The sequence below is a fragment of the Bos grunniens genome, chromosome 15 (assembly GCF_055505025.1).
Source record: "Bos grunniens cultivar Pamir isolate PY7600 chromosome 15, Bosgru_T2T1.0, whole genome shotgun sequence".
Classification (NCBI taxonomy): Eukaryota; Metazoa; Chordata; class Mammalia; order Artiodactyla; family Bovidae; genus Bos; species Bos grunniens.
The window spans coordinates 8,510,424-8,536,869 of record NC_141179.1 but is presented as its reverse complement, the minus strand read 5'-3'; the positions used below and the strand labels follow the sequence as shown (position 1 = coordinate 8,536,869).

At 40.8% G+C, this 26,446-nt stretch overlaps 1 protein-coding gene across 6 annotated transcripts in view; it reads left to right on the top strand.

Moving 5' to 3' along the window:
- Positions 1–26,446, top strand: part of ARHGAP42 (Rho GTPase activating protein 42) — a 348,391-nt gene that overhangs the window by 309,021 nt on the left and 12,924 nt on the right. For all 6 annotated transcript variants that reach the window (XM_086338908.1, XM_086338912.1, XM_086338910.1 and 3 more), the window contains 10 exons: positions 5,469–5,531; positions 6,703–6,777; positions 7,470–7,554; positions 8,162–8,220; positions 11,447–11,552; positions 16,215–16,374; positions 17,548–17,692; positions 18,931–19,311; positions 19,695–19,851; positions 21,874–21,936. In XM_086338908.1, the coding sequence (XP_086195034.1) occupies positions 5,469–5,531; positions 6,703–6,777; positions 7,470–7,554; positions 8,162–8,220; positions 11,447–11,552; positions 16,215–16,374; positions 17,548–17,692; positions 18,931–19,311; positions 19,695–19,851; positions 21,874–21,936 (1,294 nt within the window). The remainder of the gene's footprint in view (positions 1–5,468; positions 5,532–6,702; positions 6,778–7,469; positions 7,555–8,161; positions 8,221–11,446; positions 11,553–16,214; positions 16,375–17,547; positions 17,693–18,930; positions 19,312–19,694; positions 19,852–21,873; positions 21,937–26,446) is intronic.

The following is a 26,446-nucleotide window of genomic DNA, read 5'->3' as shown; positions in this document are numbered from 1 at the left end:
GCAAGAGTAGTAGTTTGTAAGGCAGCCATCAATGGGTACTGCTATTATTGCCTTTCGATGTCTTTTTATAGGAATTGGCAAGTCAGTAGCCAAAAATCCTCTGCTACATTCCAGTTAAGCAAGTAAAAGCTAAGAGTGTGGGATTGGCTTTCTTTCATTTAGTCCTTTTTGAGTAGAAAACTGTTGAAGTTATATATAATTAAATCAGAAACACCAGGTTATGCTGTGGTTGAGAGACTTACCACAGTGAAGGTTCATGTCTTGATCATGCTGTGATTCTCTTATTTATAGTTTTTACTCTAAAATCCAAGCTTATGGAGTACCTTGTCTCTCTAACATTGATGATCTTGTGCCAGAGGGGACTAGGAAATGTCAAGCTCCTACTTATCAGTTCTTCCTGATTGGTGGATGATGATGTCTGTCACTTCTGTGCATGTTTCATTGGCTAGTATATAGCATATGACCAAACTGTCTTAGTGAGAGCCAAGAAACACAACCATCCTACAGGAAGGGGCAACAAATATAGGTGAACGGTAGACCCAAGCTACTGTAATCTGTTTAGTTCCAATGAGAGGATGTGTCTGATCATTGTTATTTATAGTAAACACCCTCTTCCAACAACACAAGAGAAGACGCTTCACATGGACATCATCAGATGGTCAACACTGGAATCAGATTGATTATATTCCTTGCAGCCAAAGATGGAGAAGATCTATACAGTCAGCAAAAACAAGACCAGGAGCCTACTGTGGCTCAGATCATGAACTCCTTATTGAAAATTCTGATTCAAATGAAAAAAGTAGAGAAAACCACTAGAACATCGAGGCATGACCTAAAACAAATACCTTACAGTATACAATGAAAGTGACAAATAGATTCAAGGAGTTAGATCTGATAGAGTGCTTGAAGAACTATGGATGGAGGTTCATGACATTGTACAGAGGCAGTGATCAAGACCATCCCCAAGAAAAAGAAATGCAAAAAGGCAAAATGGTTGTCTGAGGAGGCCTTACAAATAGCTGAGAAAAGAAGAGAAGCTAAAGGCAATGGAGAAAAGGAAAGATATACCCATTTGAATACAGAGTTCCAAGGAATAGCAAGGAGAGATAAGAAAGCTTTCCTCAGTGAACACTGCAAAGAAATAGAGGAAAGCAATAGAATGGGAAAGACTAGAGATCTCTTCAAGAAAATTAGAGATACCAAGGGAATATTTCATGCAAAAATGGGCACAATAAAGGACAGAAACATGGTCCTTTAAGTCCTATGGTCCTAACAGAAGCAGAAGATATTAAGAGGAGGTGACAGAATACACAGGAGAACTATATAACAAAGATCTTCATGACTCAGATAACCACGATGGTATGACCACTCACCTAGAGCCAGACATCCTAGAATGTGAAGTCAAGTGGGCCTTAGGAAGCATCACTACAAACAAAGTTAGTGGAGGTGATGCAATCCCAGTTGAGCTATTTCAAATCCTAAAAGATGATGCTGTGAAAGTGCTGCACTCAATATGCCAGCAAATTTGGAAAACTCAGCAGTGGCCACAGGACTGGAAAAGGTCAGTTTTCATTCCAATCCCAAAGAAAGGCAATGCCAAAGAATGCTCACACTACCACACAATTGCACTCAACTCACTCACTAGCAAAGTAATGCTCAAAATTCTCCAAGTCAGGCTTCAATAGTACATGAACCATAAACTTCCAGATGTTCAAGCTGGATTTAGAAGAGGCAGAGAAACCAGAGACCAAATTCCCAACATCCATTGGATTATCAAAAAAGCAAGAGAATTCAGAAAAACATCTACCTCTGCTTTATTGATTACGCCAAAGCCTTTGACTGTGTAGATCAAAACAAACTGTGGGAAATTTGTAAAGAGATGGAAATATCAGACCACCTTACCTGCCTCCTAAGACATCTGTGTGCAGATCAAGAAGCAACAGTTAGAACTGAACATGGAAAACAGACTGGTTCCAAATTGGGAAGGGAGTGTGTCAAGGCTGTGTATTGTCACCCTGCTTATTTAACTTCTATGAAGAGTACATCATGAGAAGCACACAAGCCTGAATCAAGATTGCCGGGAGAAATATCAGTAACCTCAGATACCAGATGTCACCACTCTTATGGCAGAAAGCGAAGAGGAACTAAAGAACCTCTTTATGAAAGTAAAAGAGGAGAGTGAAAAAGCTGGCTTAAAACTCAAGATTCCAAAAAATTAAGATCATGGCATCCAGTCCCTTCATTTCATGACAAATAAATGGAAAAACAATGGAACCAAGTGAGAGACTTTATTTTCTTGGGCTCCAAAATCACTGCAGATAGTGACTCTAGCCATGAAATTAAAAGACACTTGCTCCTTGGAAGAAAAGCTATGACCAACCTAGACAGATTGTTAAAAAGCAGACATTACTTTACTGACAAAGGTCCATATAGTCAAAGCTATGATTTTTCCAGTAGTCATGTACGGATGTGAGAGTTGGAACATAAAGAAAGCTGAGCACCAAAGAATTGATGCTTTTGAACTGTGGTGTTGGAGAAGACTCTTGAGAGTCCCTTGGACTGCAAGGAGATCAAGCCAGTCAATCCTAAAGGAAATCAGTCCTGAATATTTATTGGAAGATCTGATGCTGACGCTGAAACTCCAATATTTTGGCCACCTGATGTGAAGAACTGACTCATTGGAAAAGACCCTGATGCTGGGAAAGACTGAAGGCGGGAGGAGAAGGGGACGACAGAGGATGAGATGGTTGGATGGCATCACCGACTCAATGGACTTCAGTTTGAGCGAGCTCCGGGAGTTGGTGGTGGACAGGGAGGCCTGTTGTGCTGCAGTCCGTGGGGACATGACTGAACCAGCAAACTGAACTGATGCCTCTTTGAAGAATAATGCTCCAAGCAGATAGTACCTCAATCCCCAGTGACTTCATCCCTGCCCAAAGAATGCCTTGTTCATGTGATTTGCATATTCCCAAAGAATGCCTTGTTCATGTGATTTGCATATTTAAATTTTACATTCTCCTCTAGTCAATAACAATGATGATGATGGTAAGAGCCAACACTCTGTAGCACTATATTCTCAGTACTCTTCTAGGAGATTTGCAAATGTTAACATATTTCATCTAGGAATAGCCCTATGTAGACAGTATTATTATTATCCTTATTTTATGGAAGAGGAAAATGAGATAGAGAAAGAATCAAAACTATCCCCAGTAATACGGTTACTAAGTGGGAGAGTAACTATTGTCTGTTTCTTCTGCTTAGCACTAGTGGTTGACTTTTTTTGTTGCTGTTTATCATTTCTTCTGTTTCTGTGATGTGTGCATAGGAGCACATGAAGAAGGAATCGAGCATCTAATTTTATTTATTCCATGCTTGTTGCTCTTCAGTAGTTCATGTGGTTTTGTCTTCATCTTACTGCAACCCTCTAAGATATGTAGTGTGATTTCCCTCATTTTTATTTATTTATTTATTTTACCTAGTCCCTCTTTTTCTTTCTTTCTTTATTTTTTTAATCTCAGCTTTATTTATTTTTTTTTTTACTTTACAATATTGTATTGGTTTTGCCATACATTGACATGAATCCGCCATGGGTGTACATGTGTTCCCCATCCTGAACCCCCCTCCCACCTCCCTCCCCATCCCATCCCTGTTAGATGAAAGGATAGTGTTCATAAAGGTTCATAGGCACACTTCCATCATAAAGCCATGGAGTTGAGATCCAACCCCAGGTTCACCTGGCTCTAAGGAAAGCTGAGCGTTATGTCTATCCCAGAACTTCCGTATACTGGTTCAGGCAATAGCAAAGGATGTTCAAAGGCAATAAAACAAAAACGCAGGGTTATTTTGGCCAACACAGTTTATTCTTTCACATCTTGACAATTATTTTGCAATATTATGATGGTTTTTGCCATACATCAGCACGTATCTTTTAGAATTAGTGTTCCGTGTTTTGGTTTTTAATTCCCCCTAGGAGTAGAATTGCTGGGTTACATGGTAGTTCTATTTTTGCCTTTTTTGAGAAACCTCTATACTGTTTTTCACTGTGGCTGCACCAGTTCATATTCCCAACAGCGTACACGGGTCCTGTTGTTTTCCACATCCTTGCCAACATTTGTTCTTTGTTTTGTTGGTGTGTGTGTGTGATGGCCATTCTGATCGGTGTGAGGTGACATCTCAGTGTAGTCCCTCTAGTTTTTCAGTTTCTCATTTCTCATCTCAGATTTTCAGTCAGTTCAGTTTCAGTGATTTTCTATGCCCAGGATTTCTTCAAAGTTTTTCATCTTTCCTGGCACCTTTTTCTAGCCTAATTTTCTAAATCTATATTTTTTGTGGATCTATGTCATTACCTGTATGTGTTTAATCCACCATTTTTAAATGGAAACCAGTTTTAATTTTTTAATGGTTTGTCTTTGTCTTCATAAATTATTATTTGGGAATATTAAAGAGATATCATATAGTCAATATATTTGGTAAAAATTTGTATTACAGTATCAAAACTTTTTGAATTTTCCCTGTGGGTTATTATTTGGTATTTTTAAATCCTTTCTCCTTAAACAAGTAGTCTAATTTTATTTGACTTCTAAACCTTAGGAAAAACTGTCAAAAAGCAATGAAAATAAATTGCAGTTTTGTAATGGAGGATCTTTGAGAGGATTTTTATGGCTCAGACGGTAAAAGTGTCTGCCTACAATGCGGGAGACCCAGGTTCGATCCCTGGGTTGGGAAGTTCCCCTGGAGAAGGAAATGGCAGCCCACTCCAGTATTCTTGCCTGGAAAATCCCATGGACAGAGGGTCCCGGTAGGCTATAGTCCATGGGGTCGCAAAGAGTCGAGCACGACTGAGCAACTTCACTTCACTTCAATGGAGGATCTTTGAGAGGATTTTTAGTGGACTTACTATGCATATTTTGAACTATTTTGAATATGATATGAAATGAAATAGAATAGTACATAGAATTCAGGAGACCTGAGTTAAAATGTGGCTCTAGACCTTAGAACAAAAAAAAGCAGTTTTCAGCAACTTGGTAAATCACCTAAAGATTGCAGTACTTTATCTATACCTCATAATGTTGTTTGGAGAATCTCATGGGAAAAACACATGAATACCTCTGTAGTATAATTATTAACACACAGTAAAAGTTTATTTTTATTGTATTTGCTTCTATCATCCATAAAAATATATAGTAAAGGATAATGCTAATTTTAGGGGAAACGGATGGGCTCAATTTTACATATTACTTTCGGTGAAAGATCTGTGTTTCTAATGAACCGAGTTGATATAAAAACATTCGTGAATATGAACCTCCCTCTTTCACTTCTACCCCCAAATAAAAAATCAAATGCTAACCAAAATATTTGATAAATTCAGTAACAACCTATCTGCCATCAAGCTCTGAAACAGTAGAGCCGACTGAAGCAGTACTGTTAGTTCATCATAAACACTTAATATGGTTTTCTTTTATTTTCAGTGTACTTAAATGAAGCAGGGTTCAACTTCGTGAGAAAATGCATCCAAGCTGTGGAAACGAGAGGTCAGTGCTGCCTGATGGGTACACCGTTACTGTAGTGTTGGTCCCTTCTTACATAGAAACTGCTCAGAAATCAGGATGTACTTTGCTATCAATAGGAGCTTAATTTTAAGAAACATATGATTTATAAATTACACAAACATGTAAATAGCTGTACTTTGAACTTCAGTTTGCCAAAATCATACTACAAACATACTTCTTTTTCATGAAGTTTCATGATATAGCCTCACTTTACTTTGACGGACCGATATTATTATTTTTTTCCAAGCTGTAGGAAGTAAGACTCCCGAGCAGTTTGAATTCAGCTCTCCTCCTTCCCTGCATTATATCTCACAGTAATTTTCATCACCGTCACAAATTCAGCACCTGTCTTCATTCTAGTCATAACCTCTGTCCTGAAGTCCACTCTAGTGGCCTTTTACTTCCAGGAAAACTTGCCTAAAGCAAAACCTCCTATCGGGCTTTGGAATTCTTTAAACTTAGATTCAAAGTTTGGTGCTGCCATTTAAGTTTTGAGAAGTCAAGTCATTTCCTTAAAATCTCTGAATCTGTCTGCTCACCTTTATTTCTGTTTAATTTTTTGGGGGGTATAGTTGATTTACAATGTTGTAAATTTCAGGTGTATAGCAGAGTGAATCAGTTTTACACATTCATATATCTACCACATTTTAGATTCTTAACCCAAATAGACAATTATGGACTATTTAGTAGAATTGCCTATGCTATACAGTAAGTCCTTATTAGTTATCTCTTTTTTACATAGAAGTGTGTATATGTCAATCCCATCCTCACCTTTAAAGTGAAGTTAGCAATTCCATCCAACTGTTCAACATCCGTTCAACACATAGGACTCCATGATTGAGGAAACATAATATGAGAAATACTGATCATTTTTTCTCATCTTGGATGGTTTTTTATATTCAGGTAGTGGTGAATAGACAGCTGTACTTTGCCATTTTGAAGCTCCTCATAGACTTTCAAATCACTGTTCATTGTCTGCTCTAAGAAATATATGTCTGATGAATATTTCCAGGGTAGGTCTGCTAAAGTTAGACTGTAAAATTGGATGCATACCTTCCAGATTTTATGTAGGCATATATCTGAGTTTTTAACATTCTGTGCTTGGAACTTGTGTCTTATGCCGTTTTCTTGTGATTTTTTTCCTTCTCACTAGGCATCACCATTTTAGGTCTCTACCGAATAGGAGGAGTGAATTCCAAAGTGCAGAAACTCATGAATACCACATTTTGTAAGTTTTGGCTGAAGCCCGTTACTTAACTTTTACATTATTATAGAAAAGTAAAACCATAGGCTTTTTTGAGATATAGATTATTGCTTGTCTTTGAGTATTTTCAAGTCATATCTAAAATTAATATTTGTATTCATTTTTAATGTCCATTATTATAGATGACCATCAGAATTTGTAAAGGGGCCCTTTTTATAATGTTGAATTTTTCCTCAAGTATTCTTTGATTAGCTTGAGGTACAGTAAGATTTATGGGTGCTGGGATTCAGATGGCCTGAACTGGACTCTTGATTCAGCCAGTTTGAAGTTCTGTGGCCTTGGGTAATTTGCTTAACCCCTCTGTGCCTTCACCTCCTCGTTTATAGAGGAGGCTCATTGAATTATAAGAATCTGATATGTTAACCCATATAAAGCACTGAGAAGCACGCCCAGCACTTGGTAAGTGTGCTGTGATGTTAGCAATTAGCAAACATCTGATTTAAGAAACTGCATTCCATAAGAAATCTTTGAGGTTCATTGTCAGAATGAGCTTTGCACCAACTCAGGCAAACAACAGTCTGAAAGTTAACTCGACTGGCCTTCTAAAAAATACATGCCTCTCTCTTTGATCTACTTTTGTCTGCGTCCATCTTCTTAACGGTGCTCGTGATATTTCGAATTGCACAGTTTAAACATCTTGCGTTAATTCTTTTCAGCTCCCAAGTCCCCCCCTGACATGGACATTGATATTGAACTGTGGGATAATAAGACAATAACAAGTGGACTGAAAAACTACCTCAGGTGAGGTGGGCCTGCCTGCTGCTGCTCTGCTGCGGTCTCTCGGTCGCCCCTGTGGGCTGGCACTGTGGGCCGCAGGGAGCCCCGTGGGGTCCTCTTCCCTCCTCAGCACAGCTTGTGCACTTGAGGTGGACTGGCAGGGTGGGCACAGTCACGTTCAGTGTTCTGGGAGTTATACGTGCTTGTTTCAAACAGTGAACTTTGCCATAGTTTATGAGTGCTAAATAATACTTTCTGTTTCATATTAGATTCAGGTTCAGGTCTTCATATATTTTTTTATAAAACATCACAAGCTGAATTGCAAATTAAAAAAAAAAACAAAACCAGAAACTATTGGCCCCATATCTGAGAGTGATTTTGTTCCTGTAGTCCAGTAGTTCTCACAAAGTATTAAAAAGTAATTCCCCAGCCTCTCCTATTTTAATACAGTGACAGCAAGAAGTGCTCAGGACATGGGTATCTTTGAGGTCTGCATTTTAGAGCTACTTGTCAACTCCCTGGTAGGACTTTGTTGTACATGTAGTCACCCAGTTCTCACAGAAGCACTGAAAGTTCAGGGGAAATCAGAAGGTAACTGCTCTTCTAAAATCTGCTTCATTCTCTCTTGCAGGTGCCTTGCAGAACCACTGATGACTTACAAATTACACAAAGATTTTATTGTTGCTGTTAGTAAGTATATTTCCATTGGATGCATTGTAATTGATGTGGTTTTATGCTGTTGCTGCTAAGTCACTTCAGTCGTTTCCGACTCTGTGCGACCCCGGAGACGGCAGCCCACCAGGCTCCCCCATCCCTGGGATTCTCCAGGCAAGAATACTGGAGTGGGTTGCCATTTCCTTCTCCAATGCATGAAAGTGAAAAGTGAAAGTGAAGTCACTCGGTCGTGTCCGACTCTTAGCGACCCCATGGACTGCAGCCCACCAGGCTCCTCCGTCCATGGGATTTTCCAGGCAAGAGTATTGGAGTGGGGTGCCATTGCCAGAGGTTGTAAGTTTAAACCTGCTAGTTAACATTTTCCTACCTATGGCTTAAGAAATTGTCATTCTCATAACTTAGTAGTTTACAATATGGTTATGAGAAGTCACAGAATGAACTAAAATACTTTGTTACTTAGTAAGACTCTTTGGGGTGGCATATATGGTGTGATTAGAAAGAGCTGTGAGGAATTAATTACTCAAATTACATTTTCCTTGATTAATGAATGTCAGTTTCTTACAAGAGCGACTTCATGGTTAAATAAACAAGACCACAAAGAGGTACAATCAGTTATGCCCCTGCCTCCACTGTGTTCACGTGCTTTGTTCCTAAATCTGGAGAAAGAGTCAGCTATTTTTGGCAGGCAACAATACCTTTTCTCTCTTATTATATTTATTGAAGATGATCGGACGCTGCAGTGGTAAAGAGTCTGCCTGCCAGTGCAGGAGATGCAGGTTGAATCCCTGGGTGAGGAAGATCCCTTAGACTAGGGAATGGCTACCCAGTACTCCAGTTTTCTTACCTGGAAAATTCCATGGACAGAGGAGCCTGGCGGGCTACAGTCCATGGGGTTGCAAAGAGTCAGACATGACTGAGCACACACACACTCACAAACTTATCAGATATCTATATTGTTTCTTTAGATCTGTGACTGCCTTAATGTTATATGAATTAAACAGGTTTAATTCAAAATTGTGGGGAGCAGGGGAGGGGGCCAGTGACAGTCATGTAACCTGAGCAATTAGAGTTGTGTAAAACGTTGGGCTCAAGGGCCAGGTCGCCATCTGAGCCAGTCTCAAGTTGTAACAGTTAAGAGTTGGCATTTCATTGTTAAGATATTTGAGATATGACTGTAATAAGAGTATTTTTCACAATCCAAGAAAGAAATCAACTGCATTAGTTTATTACCATACATTGTAATGTCACAGGAGGTGTTACCTGCTGCTAAAAGTGTCAGATAAAGCTGAATGGCCTTGATGTGCAGCCCTGCATGCGTGACTGACCACATGATCTCATGAACATCTATACCATTTAGCTTTCTCCTGAAGGCTCTGCACTCTACTTCCTCTTTGTAGAAATCCATCCTTGTAAGAACAATGAGACCTTAGAAAGTACATAATCCAACCTCATTTTATTAACGATGAAATCACGACCCAGAGGGGGCAAGTGACTTTGTCCAGGACACTAGTAAATTCAAAGCAATATCAAGACTACAAGCCAGGTTTTTTGACTCTTAACCTAGAACACTTTGTTACAAGAAATTCATCTTATAACAAATGTGTTTGATCCAGTTAGCTAGAATGGCTCAGTGAGCTGGTTGTTTTGCTGCCAACATTTGGTCACAAGATTTTTTTTCTTCACTTTTGTGGCAAATAGTGATCATATTATTCACTGCTGCTGCTGCTAAGTCGCGTCAGTCACGTCCGACTCTGTGCAACCCCATAGACGGCAGCCCAACAGGCTCCCCCGTCCCTGGGATTCTCCAGGCAAGAATACTGGAGTGGGTTACCATTTCCTTCTCCATTGCATGAAAGTGAAAAGTGAAAGTGAAGTCGCTCAGTCGTGTCCGACTCCTAGCGACCCCATGGATTGCAGCCTACCAGGCTCCTCCATCCATGGGATTTTCCAGGCAAGAGTGCTGGAGTGGGGTGCCACTGCCTTCTCCATATTATTATTCACTACCATGATAATTAAAGCACATCTCATGTATAAGAATCCATCTTCTGTCTGGGTCAATAGAAATAGGTATCATTTGGCTTCAAGCAAGAGAAATTTAGCTCAGGAAGAAAGGGCAAGTTACTCAGAGTCTAAGGGGAGTCTGTCAGAACTCCTTGGCAGAGAATGGGTCCTGCCTACTGTGGTCTGCACCCAGGAACCACAAAGTTGGGAACAGATGTTTCCAATCCACCCTCCCAGCTCTTTTCAGATGTCTCTCATTTTTTTTCTCTGCTGCATATCTACCTCATTTGCAGACAGATTTTTCTCCACTTGGAAGCACATTTGGTGATGGTCTGCCTTGTTTTACATGATCTGCCTTTGCACGAATCCAGCAGACAGATCAGAGTTTTGGTGTCTCCATTCCAACTCCTGGGAGAGACTTCATGTTTAGCCTGATGAAAACCAGGCCCTTTCCTCACCTCGTATGCAGATAGCTGTGCCCGGAAGAGATGAAGGTCCCATTTATAAACCCTGTGCAGTGGGCACTTTCTGGAGAAAGGGCTTGGCAGGGTGGGCAGTCACCCTAGAATTTGTTTATTGTAGTAAAAGACTGTTAAATAGATTCCTTTTTCTGAAGCATAACAAGTTTCTCTAGCCAACTTTTCAGCCTCTTGGCTTTTTCCTTGCAGACTGAATCTGCTTGAGATGATTTTTTTTTTTTTTTTTCAGGTATACCATGGTCAGCACGGGCTTAAAATCTACTAGGCCTTTGGTTGTGCAATTATCCTGACACCTGAGAAAAATAACTCTCTGCCGTCTTTTAACCTATAAAATTTAGAAAAGAGTACCTCCTTCCTCTGGTTTGATAGAGTCACTCAGAGATTTCAAAGTGATAAAGTGTATTGTGGTATCTGGCACATTAGACCAGTTGTAACAACTACTGCCATCACTCATATTACTAAAAGCTTTATTCTCTCCTTTTGTAACAAAGCCAGAGGAAATGAGTTATGATTGTATAGAATCAGTTCAGAGGCTAAGAGCATAGGTCTGGATTGGATAGAACTGAGTTCTTCTCTATTTAGTGATTGCAGATCATGGACAAGTTACCCAGTGACTCTAACCTTAGGAAATAATAGTGATAATACTTACCATGTGAAGCACTGCTTATAAGACATGACAGATGGAAGTGGTTATTATGTTTAAATTATTAATGTTTATATGATTAGAATTTGAATATTCGCAACCTTTTTTTATGTTACAGAGTCTGATGACCAGAACTACCGGGTGGAGGCTGTACATGCCCTGGTGCACAAGCTGCCCGAGAAAAACAGAGAGATGCTGGACATCTTGATAAAGCACCTGGTCAAGTAATTCTCTGACTTAGATTGCTCACTTACTTGTTCATCTGTTAAACTTGAGTATATTCATGTCTTTTAAAGGGGGTGATAGAGCTGTAACTTTGCTACTGTAATCAGAGTCCATTTAATTGGTTGAAAAATGATGCGGCAGTTTATTTTTAAGATATAATCTATGTGTGTGTGTGTATCTGTGTGTTTATGACATGCAAATAATTATATCCCTGCAACTGTTATAATGAAATGTCAACTTAAAAATATGTGAAGGAGTATATAGTCCTTTCCCAGTTCTTTTAGATGCATGGTAAGCCTGAAGTTTGAAGACCAGGTCTCTGTTTTATTAGGGTCACCCGGTTCTACCAGGTCAACATGCCACTGGAACATTAGCTTCCTTCCCCAGATTCCTAGTGTCTTTGGTTTCTGAAGATCTTTTTGACTCTTATGTATTTAAAAGTTTTGATAAATATTGTATTAATCAAGTTTCTTCAGAGAACAGAACTAATAGGTTGTCATATGTGTGTCTGTGTATACATATGTATATATGTAAGAGAGACTGGTTAGTTCCAAGGAATTGGCTGCACAATTGTGGAGGCTGATTTCAAGGCAGGCTGGAGACCCAGAGAAGTTGATATCATGGTCCAAATCCAGGCAGTCTGGAGGCAGAATACCCTCTTCCTCGGGGACCTCAGTCTTTTTCTCTTAAGACCCTAAACTAATGTTTAGATGAGGCCCACCCAGGTAATGGATGGTAGTCTGCTTTACTCAAAGCCTACTTATTTAAATGTTAATGTCATCTAAAAATGCCTTCACAGAAACATCTAGAATTATGTTTGACCAAATATTGGAGTACTGCAGCCTAGCAAATTTGACACTTAGCATTAGCCATAACAGATCTATCTTGATTCACACACACACATTTAATTCAGAGGTTTCAGTTCAGCTACCATGCTGCTAGAAACAAAAATCCAAATTCAGGTTTTAAACTTAAGAATCCCCTTATAGTCTCATTTACAAATGGGAACAGTTTTTATCTTAATGAGTACTGCAATTCACAAATGATTAATCCTTCCTTGTTTGCTACAAGTAGTAACCCAATTTATGCTAATTTGAGCCATGCACATTTGAAACTGTGCTCTATATTAATCAGTCTCATCTTAACTTGCAGGATTTAAGATAATATGAGTTGGCCCTCCTTGAAATAAGAAGGAAATCCACTAGGAATTATTTCATTTCAAGTTCATTGTTAACGATTGCCCTTGTCGGCATTTAGCTAATGAACAGGGACACACTATCCTTGGTCTGAATTACATAGTCTTGAATTATGTTTTTGAGTTGTGTGTCCTTTTCTTGAAACTTAACCATACAACATTTAGTGGGCATTCTCTTGCTACATTTAAGCTAATTTTTTAGCAAAGCCTTTTAAAATACACTTTAAAAGCTTCATGAGTGTCACATAAAATATTTTTCCTTAATTATCCAGAATGTTAGATGAACACAAGCTTCACCTTTAATTGTGACTGTAATACAGGAAATAGAAAGAGTATATCTAGCCACTAAAGAGTACTGAAAATTCTTCTGCCCAACCTTCACCACCATTCCTAGCTGAACCTAAAAATGTCAGTCTCCTTTGAGCAGCAGCAGTAGAATGTGTGCTCACATCACCAATGACTTACTTAATTCTTCTCGTGGTTCATTCACTAAGTCAGGTCCAACTCTTTGCTCTGTGTTCTACTGTGTCCCAGAGTTTGCTCAAATTCTTATCTGTTGAGTCAGTGATGGTATCCAGCCATCTCATCCTCTGCTGCCTCCTTCTCCTTTTGCCTTTAATCTTTCCCATGATCAGGGTCTTTTCCAGTGATGTGGCTCTTCACATCAGGTGGCCAAAGTATTGGAGTTTCAGCTTCAGCATCAGTCCTTCCAATGAATATTCAGGGTTGATTTCCCTGAGGATTGACTAGTTTGATCTCCTTGCAGTCCAAAGGACTCTCAAGAGTCTTTTCCAATAGCACGGTTTGAACGCATAAATTCTTCAGTGCTCAGCCTTCTCTATGGTCCAACTCACATCTATACATGATTACTGGAAAAACCATAGCTTTGACCATATGGACCTTTGTGGGCAAAGTAGTATCTCTGCTTTTTAATATGCTGTCTAGGTTGGTCATAACTTACCTTCCAAGGAGCAAGTGTCCTTTAATTTCATGGCTGCAGTCACTGTCCACAGTGATTTTGGAGCCCAGGAAAAGAAAATCTGTCATCCCTTCCACCTTTTCCCCTTCTATTTGCCATTAAGTGATGGGACCACATGCCATGATCTTATTTTTTTGAATATTGAGTTTCAAGCCAGCTTTTTCACTTTCCTCTTTCACCCTCATCAAGAGGCCCCTTTAGTTCCCCTTTACTTTCTGCTGTTACAATGATGTTATCTGCATGTCTGAGATTGTTGATATTTCTCCCAGCAATCATGATTGCAACTTGTGCTTCATCCAGGCAGGCATTAGTAGTTTGCTTAAGTAAACTAGTAGCAACTGATAACAATCTTGGTCCCTGGCCACCTTATTGACTTAGGGGAATTTAAAATCAATGACCTAGATTGCTCACTGGCCTAAAGGACCAATGACTGATTACAAATCCCCAGTAACTAGCTCTGAAACATGGTATAAATCATTGACTTCTTTCTGAGAATGCATTGTCTTTAAGACAAGGCCTTATGTGGTCTCCTCTATGACTTAAACTTTACATTTTTAAAAGTGCAGTTCAGAATGTGCTTCATATACAAGTGGATGGGGTGGAGTGCAGAACTGGCTGAAACGTGGGATGATAAGAATCCATATCAGCTGACTAGCCCAGCAGAAGGGAAATTCAGTGAAGAGGAATATGGTGATCAAATTATTTCATCTTCCGAAGAATGTGGTTATCAACTTCATTTTCAAAATAGAGCAATTTTTTTTTTATGATTTCTAAATTTATTCCCAATGAGCTTCATATTAATCTTATTCTAGGTTATGTATACTACCAGGCACTCTTACTTTTTAGCAAGAATACCCAGAGCCAATTTAATTACAGAGAAGAATATTATTTTAAGATCATATTTTATTTAACTCATTTTATTTAATTTTCTCAACGCTGCTATCAGGGTTATTATTCTTATACTTTACAGATGAGGGAACTGAAGCCTTAAGAGAGATTAAATAATAAGGCTGGTTGCACCCAGCTTCCACATTGGAAGGACCCAAGCTTTAAATCCAGACAGGCCCACTGCCTTTACAGATGATGTATTAGGCTAATACTTATTAAACAATTAATTTATAATATTTGGTTGCATTAAAAGGAAACTTAGAATGAAATTCTTCTTATGCTAACCAAGAATCTTCTTAGCTAACGCTGTCTTGGGCACAAGGGGTAAATTCAGTCAATGGGATAGTCGGCTCTTCCTGCCCTACATCAAATGTTGGGTGAATAATCCAGAATCCTGGATTCCTCATAAAATTTTACTTTTGCTTCTAGAATGGAGTTAGTGTGCATACTCAGTCATATATAAACATTATCTTGTGTTGTGCTCCTAACTAGAATTTTTCATCCTCACAGCTCCACTGGGAGTAAGATAGAAAAGCAGTGGTTACCCTAGAAGATTGGTTAAATAAAATTAGGTTACCGCTTAAGAATGCATCCAGTCTCCAAATTAATTAGTTAACTAGTCAAAGTTGTTTTTGAGAGTTCACTGGGATTACTTTGCTAAGGTCAGTAATGCTTAAGAATGCATCCAGTCTCCAAATTAATTAGTTAACTAGTCAAAGTTGTTTTTGAGAGTTCACTGGGATTACTTTGCTAAGGTCAGTAATACAGAGACTCTTTATTTTCCAGCCAGTACTAATGCTTCCAGATCTCCTTGTCTTGCTGTTTGCCTAACACAGTACTGAGCACTTGGGAGGCCCTCAGGGAAGTGGGAGATGGATGGATGGATGGGTGGATGGATAGATGGAAGACAGGATGGGAACATGCCCTGATCAGTCATCTGACATGGGGAGCTCAGGGACTCTTGACTTGTAGTCAGGAGATCTAACTTGAAACAAAACTCTGTGTCCCTAATTTGCTATGACCTCGGGTACATCATGCTTACTTTAGGAGCTTCTTGTTTTAAAATCTGTACAGTAGGAAAAACTGACTTTTTCGAAAATTAAGTACAGTATTGTCTGTGAAAATGTTTAATAGTAGTTTCTTAATAATGTGTTTGGTAAGTCCAAATATAATCACAACCAGTTTACTCTTACCCATTTGTTCTAAATGGGTATACTACCCATTTAGAGTATACTACCATAGGGCTTGCCAAACAGCTGGTAGTTTCCCGGGGGCAATTGTACTTGATTTAAGAAAACAAGATTTTTTTTTCCTTTAAGAGGTTAACCTTAGTAATTATGTTTTATTGCGCTCATGTTTATTAACTTTTTACATCTATTTATACTATACCCCTCTAATGCCAGCTGGTAGTGGCTGAACCTGACTGAGAAATTTAGTCTGTAATGGCATATTTACATCTTATGTATCATATTTACATCTTTATGTATCATACATACATAAAATGTATCATATTTACATCTTACCATTATTTGGTAGATGAGAACATTCCATAATTATTAAACATATAACTTAAAATATATTTGTTGCTTTTATTTGCAGAGTGTCCCTACATAGTCAACAAAATCTCATGACGGTCTCAAACCTTGGTGTTATATTTGGTCCAACTCTAATGAGAGCACAGGAAGAAACTGTGGCTGCCATGATGAATATTAAGTTTCAGAACATTGTGGTTGAAATTCTGATAGAGCACTATGAAAAGGTAGGCTGAATTTGCACATGGAAGTATAACATTTTGTTATCTTGTTTCTAAGAAGCAATTTTGCACTTGAATCATCTATGATCTCATTGTGCTCTTGGATTCCTATATGGTGTCAGTCTTATAAATTTTGTATAAATTATTTATGCAGACTTTTCTTTTCTTTTTTTCTTATTCAGTTTTTACATACTTCTCAAAATCCTCCAGGTGGATGGTTTCCCTTCTTTCTACATCATTTGCTTGTCAAGATTTTCTTCCTTAGTATTTACAAAATTAAGTTATTACTCAGTATTCAGAAAATACTTTATAATCACTTTATGGTTAAGTCTGTTGTAACTTTTTTATCTCTTTTGAATTAGATTCTCATTATACAGTAGAACTAATATTTTAGACAAAAATCAGAGAACAGTCTTGAATTCCTCTTTATATCTAGTCACTAAGCAGGCTTTCTTTAGGAGTGAGATCTTAGAACAATTATGAAAATGAGAAAATGGGAAGACCAAAATGATCTGATTGTTAAGTGAGCTCAGCCATAGAAGGTCTAAACACTGTGATTTATTTATGTCTGACACCGTCCTTATGAGAGGATGGGGGTGCCTCTTTCCTTCCCGGTTGCTCTATGGTGCCTGTAGGATAGGCTTGGAGCCTTGCTCAGACTGGAAGTACTTTCATATCCCTGGAGTCCACAGCTGCATCTTGTAGCCATGCTCAGACGCCTGCCTGCAGCTTGTCACATTCTTCGCAGCTCAGGGCCAGGGCATGCCAGGCCAACACCTTCTGAGAAGCCAGGGGCTGCTAGCTGGGGAATGATAACAGCAGGGTTCTCTTCCCCTCAGGTTATGTTCAGGATGAAGGGGAAGAGTGACTGTAACAGTGAAAAAATCAGCCTGTCTTGACATAGACATTCGATGCTATTTGACACATTTCTTAAAAATATTGGAAAATCTGAATTTCACTGCTGGGGAATAGGGAAGAATAAAAAACCCAGAGAAGAAGCATTATTCAGTGTAAATGGAAAAGAAAGTTGTAATTGCTCTAGAAAGTTTATTTCTTGCCAGGCAACTGATTCAGGAGCATAGAGTTCTAAGATCATTTAATAACACTCAAAACTTATTTTATGATGAAAATGTCAGTGTCACCCTTCTGTTGACCTCGGTCCATTTTTCTTCCATGTAGATTTTTCACACTGCCCCAGACCCCAGCATCCCTCTTCCTCAGCCTCAGTCTCGATCCGGATCCCGGAGGACGCGTGCAATCTGCCTCTCCTCTGGCTCCCGGAAGCCCAGGGGGAGGTATACTCCGTGTTTGGCAGAACCCGACAGTAAGTGTCCCACCCTCAGGGAGATGCCGTCTTTGTTAATTCAGCTGTATCCCACCTTAAGGGCAATTAGGTAGAAAGAGGAAATGTCCTTACTGACGCTGTCTCCCAACACCAGCACTCTCCACCACATTTAAATGTTCTTCGTCAGGATAGATCTTGGACAAGCCAATTCATTCCTGCTGCAAAGGGAAAAAAAAAAGTAGTTTTTGCTCAGTGCCCTTTCCTGTAGCTGTGATTAAGTACATCCGGTGCTACTTTGTAGCAGCTTTTGTCCTGTTGTCAAAGTGGTCGGGAAGAAAGCCGGGGAGCCTGGCCCAAGCAGTCATTTTCTTTCTTTCTTTCCTTCACATTATGTTCTTAAAGCATCATCTCTCAGGTATCAAAGTGTCTGAAAGAGAGAGAAAGGAAATAAAAAGAGATTCTGCACCACACATTATCCCTAACTTATTATTCTGAGCCAAGCCCCACCATAAGATGGGTGGCAGCTTCAGCTCAAAGCATGAGTTCAACTTTGGCCATTTTTGTTGTATTTTGTACACCCAGCCCTCTCCGTCCACCCTCAGTTTTCCCCACAATTGCTGTTTAGATACAGTATTTGAATATTCCCTTACTGTTTCTCTCATGTTTTTTCTTACACCATAACTTTTAGAAACATTAAAAAATACACCCAGTTAAACATCAAGTTTTCTTATGTTGGTATATTCTTAGTAGGGAAAGGAAAGAAATCCTTCCTATTTTCTTCCACAAGCTTTCCTTTTAAAAATTGTAAAAAAAAAAAAAAAAAATTGATAAAAATAAAAATTGTGGAGCTGCTGACATTTAATAGCACCTTTTCTACCAGGAGGACCCAGACACATGGTAACTTGGAATCACCTAGGATCAGAAAAGTAGAATGCAGGAATATGTCTCAGTATTCCCCCTTTCCATTGATTTCTTATATCATCAAGGCATCTTGCCTCTCCTACTGGTGAGTCCTATTTCAGAAGCACATTTTGTCTGATTTCAAGTCAGCCCCACTGATGCTTCAAGAAGCAACATGATTTCATAGGGACACATAGACAGCCTCCCTTGAATAGTGTAGTTCAGGTGAATGTTTTAAAGCCTTTCTGCACAACTGAGAACAGTTCTCTAAGCCAGGTCTGGCACTGCAGTTGGGTCAGGTGGCTGCAGAGCATTTGGGAGGTTGAGATCAGAAGGGCCCCATCCTTGACTCTCCTGTCTCTGCCTGGCCTGCCCAGGCGATTCCTACAGCAGCAGCCCTGACAGCACACCCATGGGGAGCATCGAGTCCCTCTCCTCTCACTCCTCCGAGCAGAACAGCACCACGAAGCCTGCCTCCTGCCAGCCCAGGGAGAAGTCCACCGGGATCCCTTGGATTGCGTCCCCATCGCCCAGCAACGGACAGAAGAGTCTTGGTCTCTGGACCACGAGTCCCGAGTCAAGTTCTCGAGAAGATGCAACCAAAACGGACGCGGAATCAGACTGCCAGAGCGTCACCTCCGTCACCAGTCCCGGGGACGCGTCTCCACCCATCGACCTGGCCAAGAAGGGGCCCTATGGGCTCTCAGGACTGAAAAGAGCCTCAGCTTCCTCCCTCAGATCCGTCTCTGCAGCCGAAGGTAAGCCAGGATTGAGCTTGGGCTAATGTCGTGTCTCTGCGTCGCCTCCCGGCTTGTGGAGCCTGATGACTCAGGAGGGAGGCGTGAACAGCAAGACCACAAACGCTGCTTCTCCGCTTTGTCCCTGAGCTGGGAGCTTTAAACCTCCTGTGTGCTGCGGCATTTTTCCTGGACCTCTCCCTCTCTGAGTGGTGATGTATTTGCAATTACTTCCGATTGTGATCTCCTCCCCTGAAAGACGGACTGCTGGGCTCGGAGAACATTCTGTGCCTTCTCATTTGGACACAGAGACAATGGCTTCCTTTTGTTACGCCTGTGGACTGTGTTATTGCTATTATTTTGTCTAACAGCACCTCGCCTGTTTTCTTGGGCTTTCTTTTCAGGAAACAAGAGCTACAGTGGATCCATTCAAAGCTTAACTTCCATAGGTTCCAAAGAGACACCCAAAGCCGCACCAAACCCAGATCTGCCTCCAAAAATGTGCAGGAGGTTAAGGCTGGACACCGCCTCCAGCAACGGCTACCAGCGCCCCGGCTCCGTGTAAGTGTCAGGGTGTTTGTTTGGAGTTTTCTGTGTCTCCCGTGGGTACACAGGGCTTGAACGTGTGCAAAAGAACCCTCAGGGTTCCCACAGCGAAACACTCATCCGTAGAGTGGGTACCACCAACTTCTGTAGGACCCTGTCCTCTTCTGCAAGTGGTGTGAACGTTCGTACACACTTCAGGCACTTTCCTTGGAAGCAGGCTTTCTCTTAAGGACGTGAAAGCTTCTGTATAATATAGTGGTTTGGAGTCTGGAAACTAAACACCCACCACTCCGCTATTGGACTGCCCGTATCCTCAGTCCTACCTCTTCGTTAGAAATACGGCTGTTTTCTAGCCGGGGTGATCTCCTCTCCTCTCCATTTGTCTCCCCAACCTGAGTACTCACTGATTCAAACAACTCCTGGAGAACAGGGAGCAGGAAAGGCAAGAGAGTGTGCTTCTAAGAGCAGGATACGACCCTGAAGTGGAAAGGCCAGGAGGGTGGGGTGTGTAGACAAGAGCAGTGAGGGCGCAGATGGGAGAAAGCAGGGAGCGGGGTAAATTCGGAAGCAGAATCCAAAGAAGGACATTCTTCCTCCTTTTCCTCTTACGTTTCTGACTTTCGCTGAGCTGTTCCAGATGCTGCGGGAGCTATTACTGAGCATCCTTGTACATGTTATTAAGGACCACAGTGTCCTCCTGCAGGAGGCAGAATGAACGTTGTTTTAAAGATGAGGAGAACTCATCCTGGGAAGTCAGGGAGCCAGTCCACACTCACTCAGCTAGTAAGTGGCGGAGCCAGGATTCTAACCCGGGGTTCTCCAGCTGAGTCTGTGCTTTTCCTCTTATGCCCTGCCCAGTTGTAATGTGGCGGTGTTGCTGACCTTTTAATTATTCACTGGAAGTCCGGTAAGACATTTCACTAAGCCTGTTTCCATAGGAACAACATCTTACATTCATTCATTCATCCCATTAACAAGAACCTTTGGTTTCAGAGTGAGTTTCACATATGTTCTATCTCATGGTTGGAAATCCAGCTCCCACAATATTAGCCAGATTTTGTGTAAGTTTGTTTATTCCCTGGTGTGCATAGTTCTATCCCTTAAGGGAAATGAGTTTTAAGCCAAATGTGTAAAAGGAGATGAGAAAATATAAACTTTATTCTCTGTGAGGGAAAGAGAAGAGCTTCTATTTTGTGATTTACTGATAAAATAGAACTTAAATTGTAGACAGTGTTTGTTCTACGTTAGATGTAAAATGATCCTGCAGATTATCAAATGACTCAGTTCTGGGAGAAGGGTTTGTCAATTCAAGAAATAAGGTAGGTTTTAAATATTTAGTTCATTAAAATGTCATTCAAAGAAATATATATTCTCTTCTAGTAAATATAGGAACTTATCTAATTAACTAGGTTGCATTGGTTTTAATTCTTTTCATTCTACACTATAGTCTCACTTTTCATGTAGTAGCCTTTCCCTTGTCATGCTTTGAAACAAGATTTGAATCCACAAATTTACTTATTGGTCATTTTTTCAGAGTTCTCTCTTTTCACTTTATAGGAAGTATGTTCAAGTATTTTAAAAATAACATGAAACAGTTTTTGAATTTGTTTTGTCTTAACTATGAGAATACAAAGCAGCTCTTGTTTTGTCTTGTGGATGTGACTCTTCCCTTGTGGCTCCATGGAGTCAATAGCAGGACTTCCAGAAGTGGAGTGGGGAGATAAAAGGTGCCTTTTCTTCTGCTCCCCCAGTTTTCTGAGGTGCAGAAAATGCAGACAGTGCAATCCCCAGAGGAAGTAGATACAGGTACTACTGTATCTACTGGTACATCTACTGTATACATCTGGTACTCAGTGAACTAGAAACTAGATCTAAAACTTACTTCTGTATTAAAACAGTTAAAATTCAGTTCATATTTTGGGGACAATTTTTAACTCATTTTTTTGTTTGGTTAACTGCTAACTCTGAATTTCGCTTTGAGCTGCGTGATTCTGTAATGGATTTTAATGAAACTTGCATTTTGAAATTATTTTTCAGTGTGGCAGCAAAGGCCCAACTGTTTGAAAACGTTGGTTCAGTTAAGCCAGTTTCTTCTGGGCGGTAAGTTCTCAACTTCCCAGTAAAAAAACATGAAATAGTGGTGACGTGGTTTTGTGTGGACGCGGCAGGTCATCTCTGACTGCTCTGCCCCTCACCTCTGCAAATGGTCAAATTCACACCTGCTGTATCTTGACAAGGGAATAAATGGTCATGACCATACATATAGCAGTTAGCATCTCAGGGTGTTACTGCAGTACCTTGTTTGTTAAAACCTTCACAAAGGAAGAGTTCTAAACAAGCAGGTTTTCTAAAAGACAATTTGCAATAACTCTTTGTACACCAAAGACTTTTTTGATGACAGTTTGTGGAAATTATTCAAATGTATATTTGGTCTTGTAAAATTTAATGTATTTTTTTTTTTCTGTAAGAAGCTTCATGAACAGGCACCAAAACTGCGTACTTTTTTAACTTGTAATTTTGTATGATATTGGGGTATAGCCAATTAACAAACAATGCTGTGATAGTTTCTGGTGAACAGCAAAGGGGATCAGCCATATATACACGTGTCCATTCTCCCCCAAACCCCTTCCCATCCAGGCTGCCACATAACACTGAGCAGAGTTCCCTGTGCTGTACAGTAGGTCCTTGTTGATTGTTCATTTTAAATATACCAGTGTATCCATGTCCATCCCAACTCCCTCACTGTCCCTTCCTCCTCCTCCTCCCACCAGCAACCATAGGTTTCATTCTCTAAGTCTATTTGTAAGTAAGTTCCTTTGTGTAATTTCTTTTTCGAGTCCACGTATAACGGATGCCATACCATACTTTCCCTTCTCTGGCTCGCTGACTTCACTCAGTGTGACAGTCTCTAGGTCCAGACTGTGCTCATTCTTAGTGGCCTGTGGTGCTGGGGAGCTGATTACTCCAGGTGGCGCTGGGGTTTGAGTACTCTGCCTCATTCAGGGTTTCCAGATTTTACCTTCTGCTCCATTGTTAACAGGATATGAATTATTATGTCTTACTACTATTCATTTGCTTGCTTCTAAGGTTCCTGCTTCCTCTCCTCTTAGTACAAATTGATTCTCTCATCTTCGTTAGACTTTGGTTTTAATTTTGAATATGCCTAACTAATGGATTTTTTTTTTTTACCATCAGCAACTAGTGCATGTTGCAAGTATTCAGTAAATGCTTTTTGAAAAGGAATATAAATGGGAACATTGGAAGGACCAACCTAGTTTTTTTTTTTTTGGATGTACTCAGGAAATTTTGAGCTTGCCACAACCAATTAACTGAGGCTGTGAAGGAAAGGGGTCAAATATGATTAAAGTATTACCATATAGTTCTTTTAGACGTTATTCAGCCATATCATTTTTATTAACCTTATAAAAGTATGTGGACCTTTTCAGCAGTTCTTAAGCACCTACACAATATAAGGCTTGTCCTGCTTACTAGAGACAACAATAAACTTCAAACTCTGTTTTCAAAACCTTAGCGAGCGCACTCGTAAATTAGTGTTTTTAGAGGAGAGCCACTTTGGTGTCTTAAAGTGTCTTAAATTTAAGGTTAATGCCTTGAATTTATATAGCAAGTCCCAGCATACTTGCATGTACCTTACCTCTGTCTTCTGCCTTTTTATCAAGGCAGGGTGAAAACTAGCTCAGAACAAACATTTCCCTGAAACTATCACCACTGTCAGGCCTTAATATAAGGGATTTAACCTTGCTACCTTCTGTCTTGCAAAAATGATTGAATTGCTCCACTAGATGGAGCCCTTTTATTAGGAAACTCTAAACAATCTATTAAGTACTGGCATCAAAGAGATAATCTGTTAAGAGCTTGAAGACAGCAAGGTATTCATGAAATAAATTAGTATGACAGTAAATTAATGAAGCTGTTATACAATAAGTTTACTCACATGTTCAACACTCATCCTATGCATTTAAAACATACTTTTACACTCCAAATACTCTAAATCCACTTCTAATAAGCTGTCAGCATAAATTTAGAGCTCACTCAGTGATACACTGAAGATTAAGTCTTAGTCCGCAGTACTTGTGGACGGTGTCATAGCTTTTCACCTGTCCTTTTACTTAACTGTGTCTGCCCTTATGCATTTAGGTAAAATAGTTACCTCTTTAAGCCTTCAAAGGGGAAGCTTAAGTGGCGCATCCCTGTACAGACGGTGTGTGTCCAGTGCCTTTGTTGGAAGAGATGGGTTTGACGTGGACCTGAGTCACCTCTTTTCTCAGGATGTTCTGGCCGCTCTTAGCTTGCTCGGGGGTGTGGCTGGTGCTGGAGGAACCAGAGCCTCTGCAGAGTGTGAGTGAAGCTTCTCTTCTGCTCAGTGACCATCACTGCCCTGCCAGGGACTGCAGCTGATCTCACTTTCGTAGAGCAGAAATCCTGATGGTCTGGCCTGACCTGGCTCTGTCCCCTTTAAAGTGAAGTCAGTCAGTCACACCCAACTGTTTGCAACCCCGGGGACTGTAGCCCACCAGGCTCCTCTGTCCATGGGATTTCCCAGGCAAGAATACTGGAGTGGGTTGCCATGTCCTTCTCCAAGGGATCTTCCTGATCCAGGGATCGAACCCAGGTCTCCCGCATTGCAGGCAGACTCTTTACCATCTGAGCCACCAGGGAAGCCCTGTACCCTTTAGGGCTTTTCTCTCTCCCTGCATTGGGACCCTTGCCTCTGAGATGTTAATGCAGGTGGGGCCCGGGCTGACTCCCAGCCCATGTCAGCTGCAGACTGAGGCCCAATACGCTGTGTGTGCAGACGCCCATGGCTCTGCTCGGCCACAGCCTCTGGCGCAAGCCCCGTTTGTTCCTCACAGCCGCTCACTGGCCTGACTTCACAGGGTCAGCAGGGTCCACATGGACGCTGTGTGCACGGGCTAGGGTGGGAAGGACCCGAGGTGGAACGGCCACTGTCAGAGGTCTGGGTAGCTCCTGATCCACTGCTGGAGTAGGCGCTCTGCCCCCCCAGGCTCTGCCGGGCACTGGCTCACCTGAGCACCCCACAGTCGAGTCTCTTCCCTAGTCATGGGAGAAGTCGAGAGCTGCACTGGAATGTGGAGTCAGTGGCGATGGAGCGTTAGCTTGGCTTGAGCAAGGAGATCGCAGGAAACCCTGCAACCGCAAGGCTCGACCTCTCTCCTTCCTGCCCTCTCAAGAGGAGTCAGGCTTCCCCCAGTTCCCCAGCCAGCCAGGGTTTTTTCTCCCACTCAAGACCTCAGGACTGGGGTCCCCAGGCTGTGGCTCAGGTGCTCATTTCCTGGACAAGTCTCGGACAAGTCCCCACCCAGGAGCACGAGTTCTGATTCAGATGCTTTTCTTCCCTTCATTACGTGTGTATGTTTCAGCCTGGGTTGTACAGGAGTTCTTCTGCCAGTTTCTGGTTAGTTTTCAGTAAGAATTGTTCCACATGTAGATGTATTTTTGCTGTGTTCATGGAGGAAGATGAGTTCCACATTCTCTTACCCTGTCACCTTGGTCTGAACTCTAGGAAATCCACTTTTTTAATCTGTAAAGTGAAGGTCATGATTCCCTTTTTGACAGATTATGAGCGTGGGAAGCAATGTATTTGAAGTACACAGTCAGCTCTCCATATACTGCCTTTGCAGTATATAATAGCTAATATTGTTATAACTATTATCATTGAAACTACTTAAGGTATTCAAGCCTCTAATTAATATATATTGGGTATTTGGACATTTATCAATCACTTGAAACCCTTTTGTACCATTAAATACAACTGAACAACAGAAAATGAGGATATTTCCCTCACTGACCCCCCACAATACCTATTTTGATTTCCTTCTGGGGAACTTAGGGTACTCTTGAATTGTACCTCAAAGAAGGATGAACCAGTAGTGGGTCACAGGGAGACCAGCCATTATGGGAAATACCACAGTTGGGAGATTTTAGTGGATGGTCTTGAGCAACAGAAAAGTAACACCTCTGGATTAACTGCAGGCTCTGGGAGTCATTGAGCAAAGAGCTGATCTAATCAGTGATGCACTCAATCAGATAATTGAGGTGGCTTCTCTAGGAGGTTGTTGATGGGAAGAAAACCATTTAGGGTGGAACAGGTGATACTTAAAAGACCTTAATTAGGACATTAACAAAAGCATGATAAACTGTAAGCAGGATTTTATGGATAGAACTAGAGTCAAGCAATTGCTTTGATGTTGGGAATGAGAGACAGGTAAAGAAGATTCTAGGTTTTTAAGACTGACTGCAAGAAAGAATGCTAATTTAGCTTCTGAGTTCATCTTGTGTGAGTACACAGAAAGGCAAGGAAAGTTTTAGCCCCGTTGTCTGAGAAGGCTGAGGAGTGCTGAGAGGCAGTGAGAAATCTACAGCTGGAACCAGGAGAGAGTGTAAAGCTTGATGCCCCTTTGAGACTTCTGCACAGCAGCCACACTGCATAGATGAAGGTGGGGTTACCCACTGATGGGTGCTAACAAAAGGTCTAGGAGATCATTAGAGGAGGGCACTGGTTTTTACCTCTAAGACCTCACTGGAAACCTTTCAGAAATTGGGTTTAGTGGAGTGGGAGGGGCTGCTC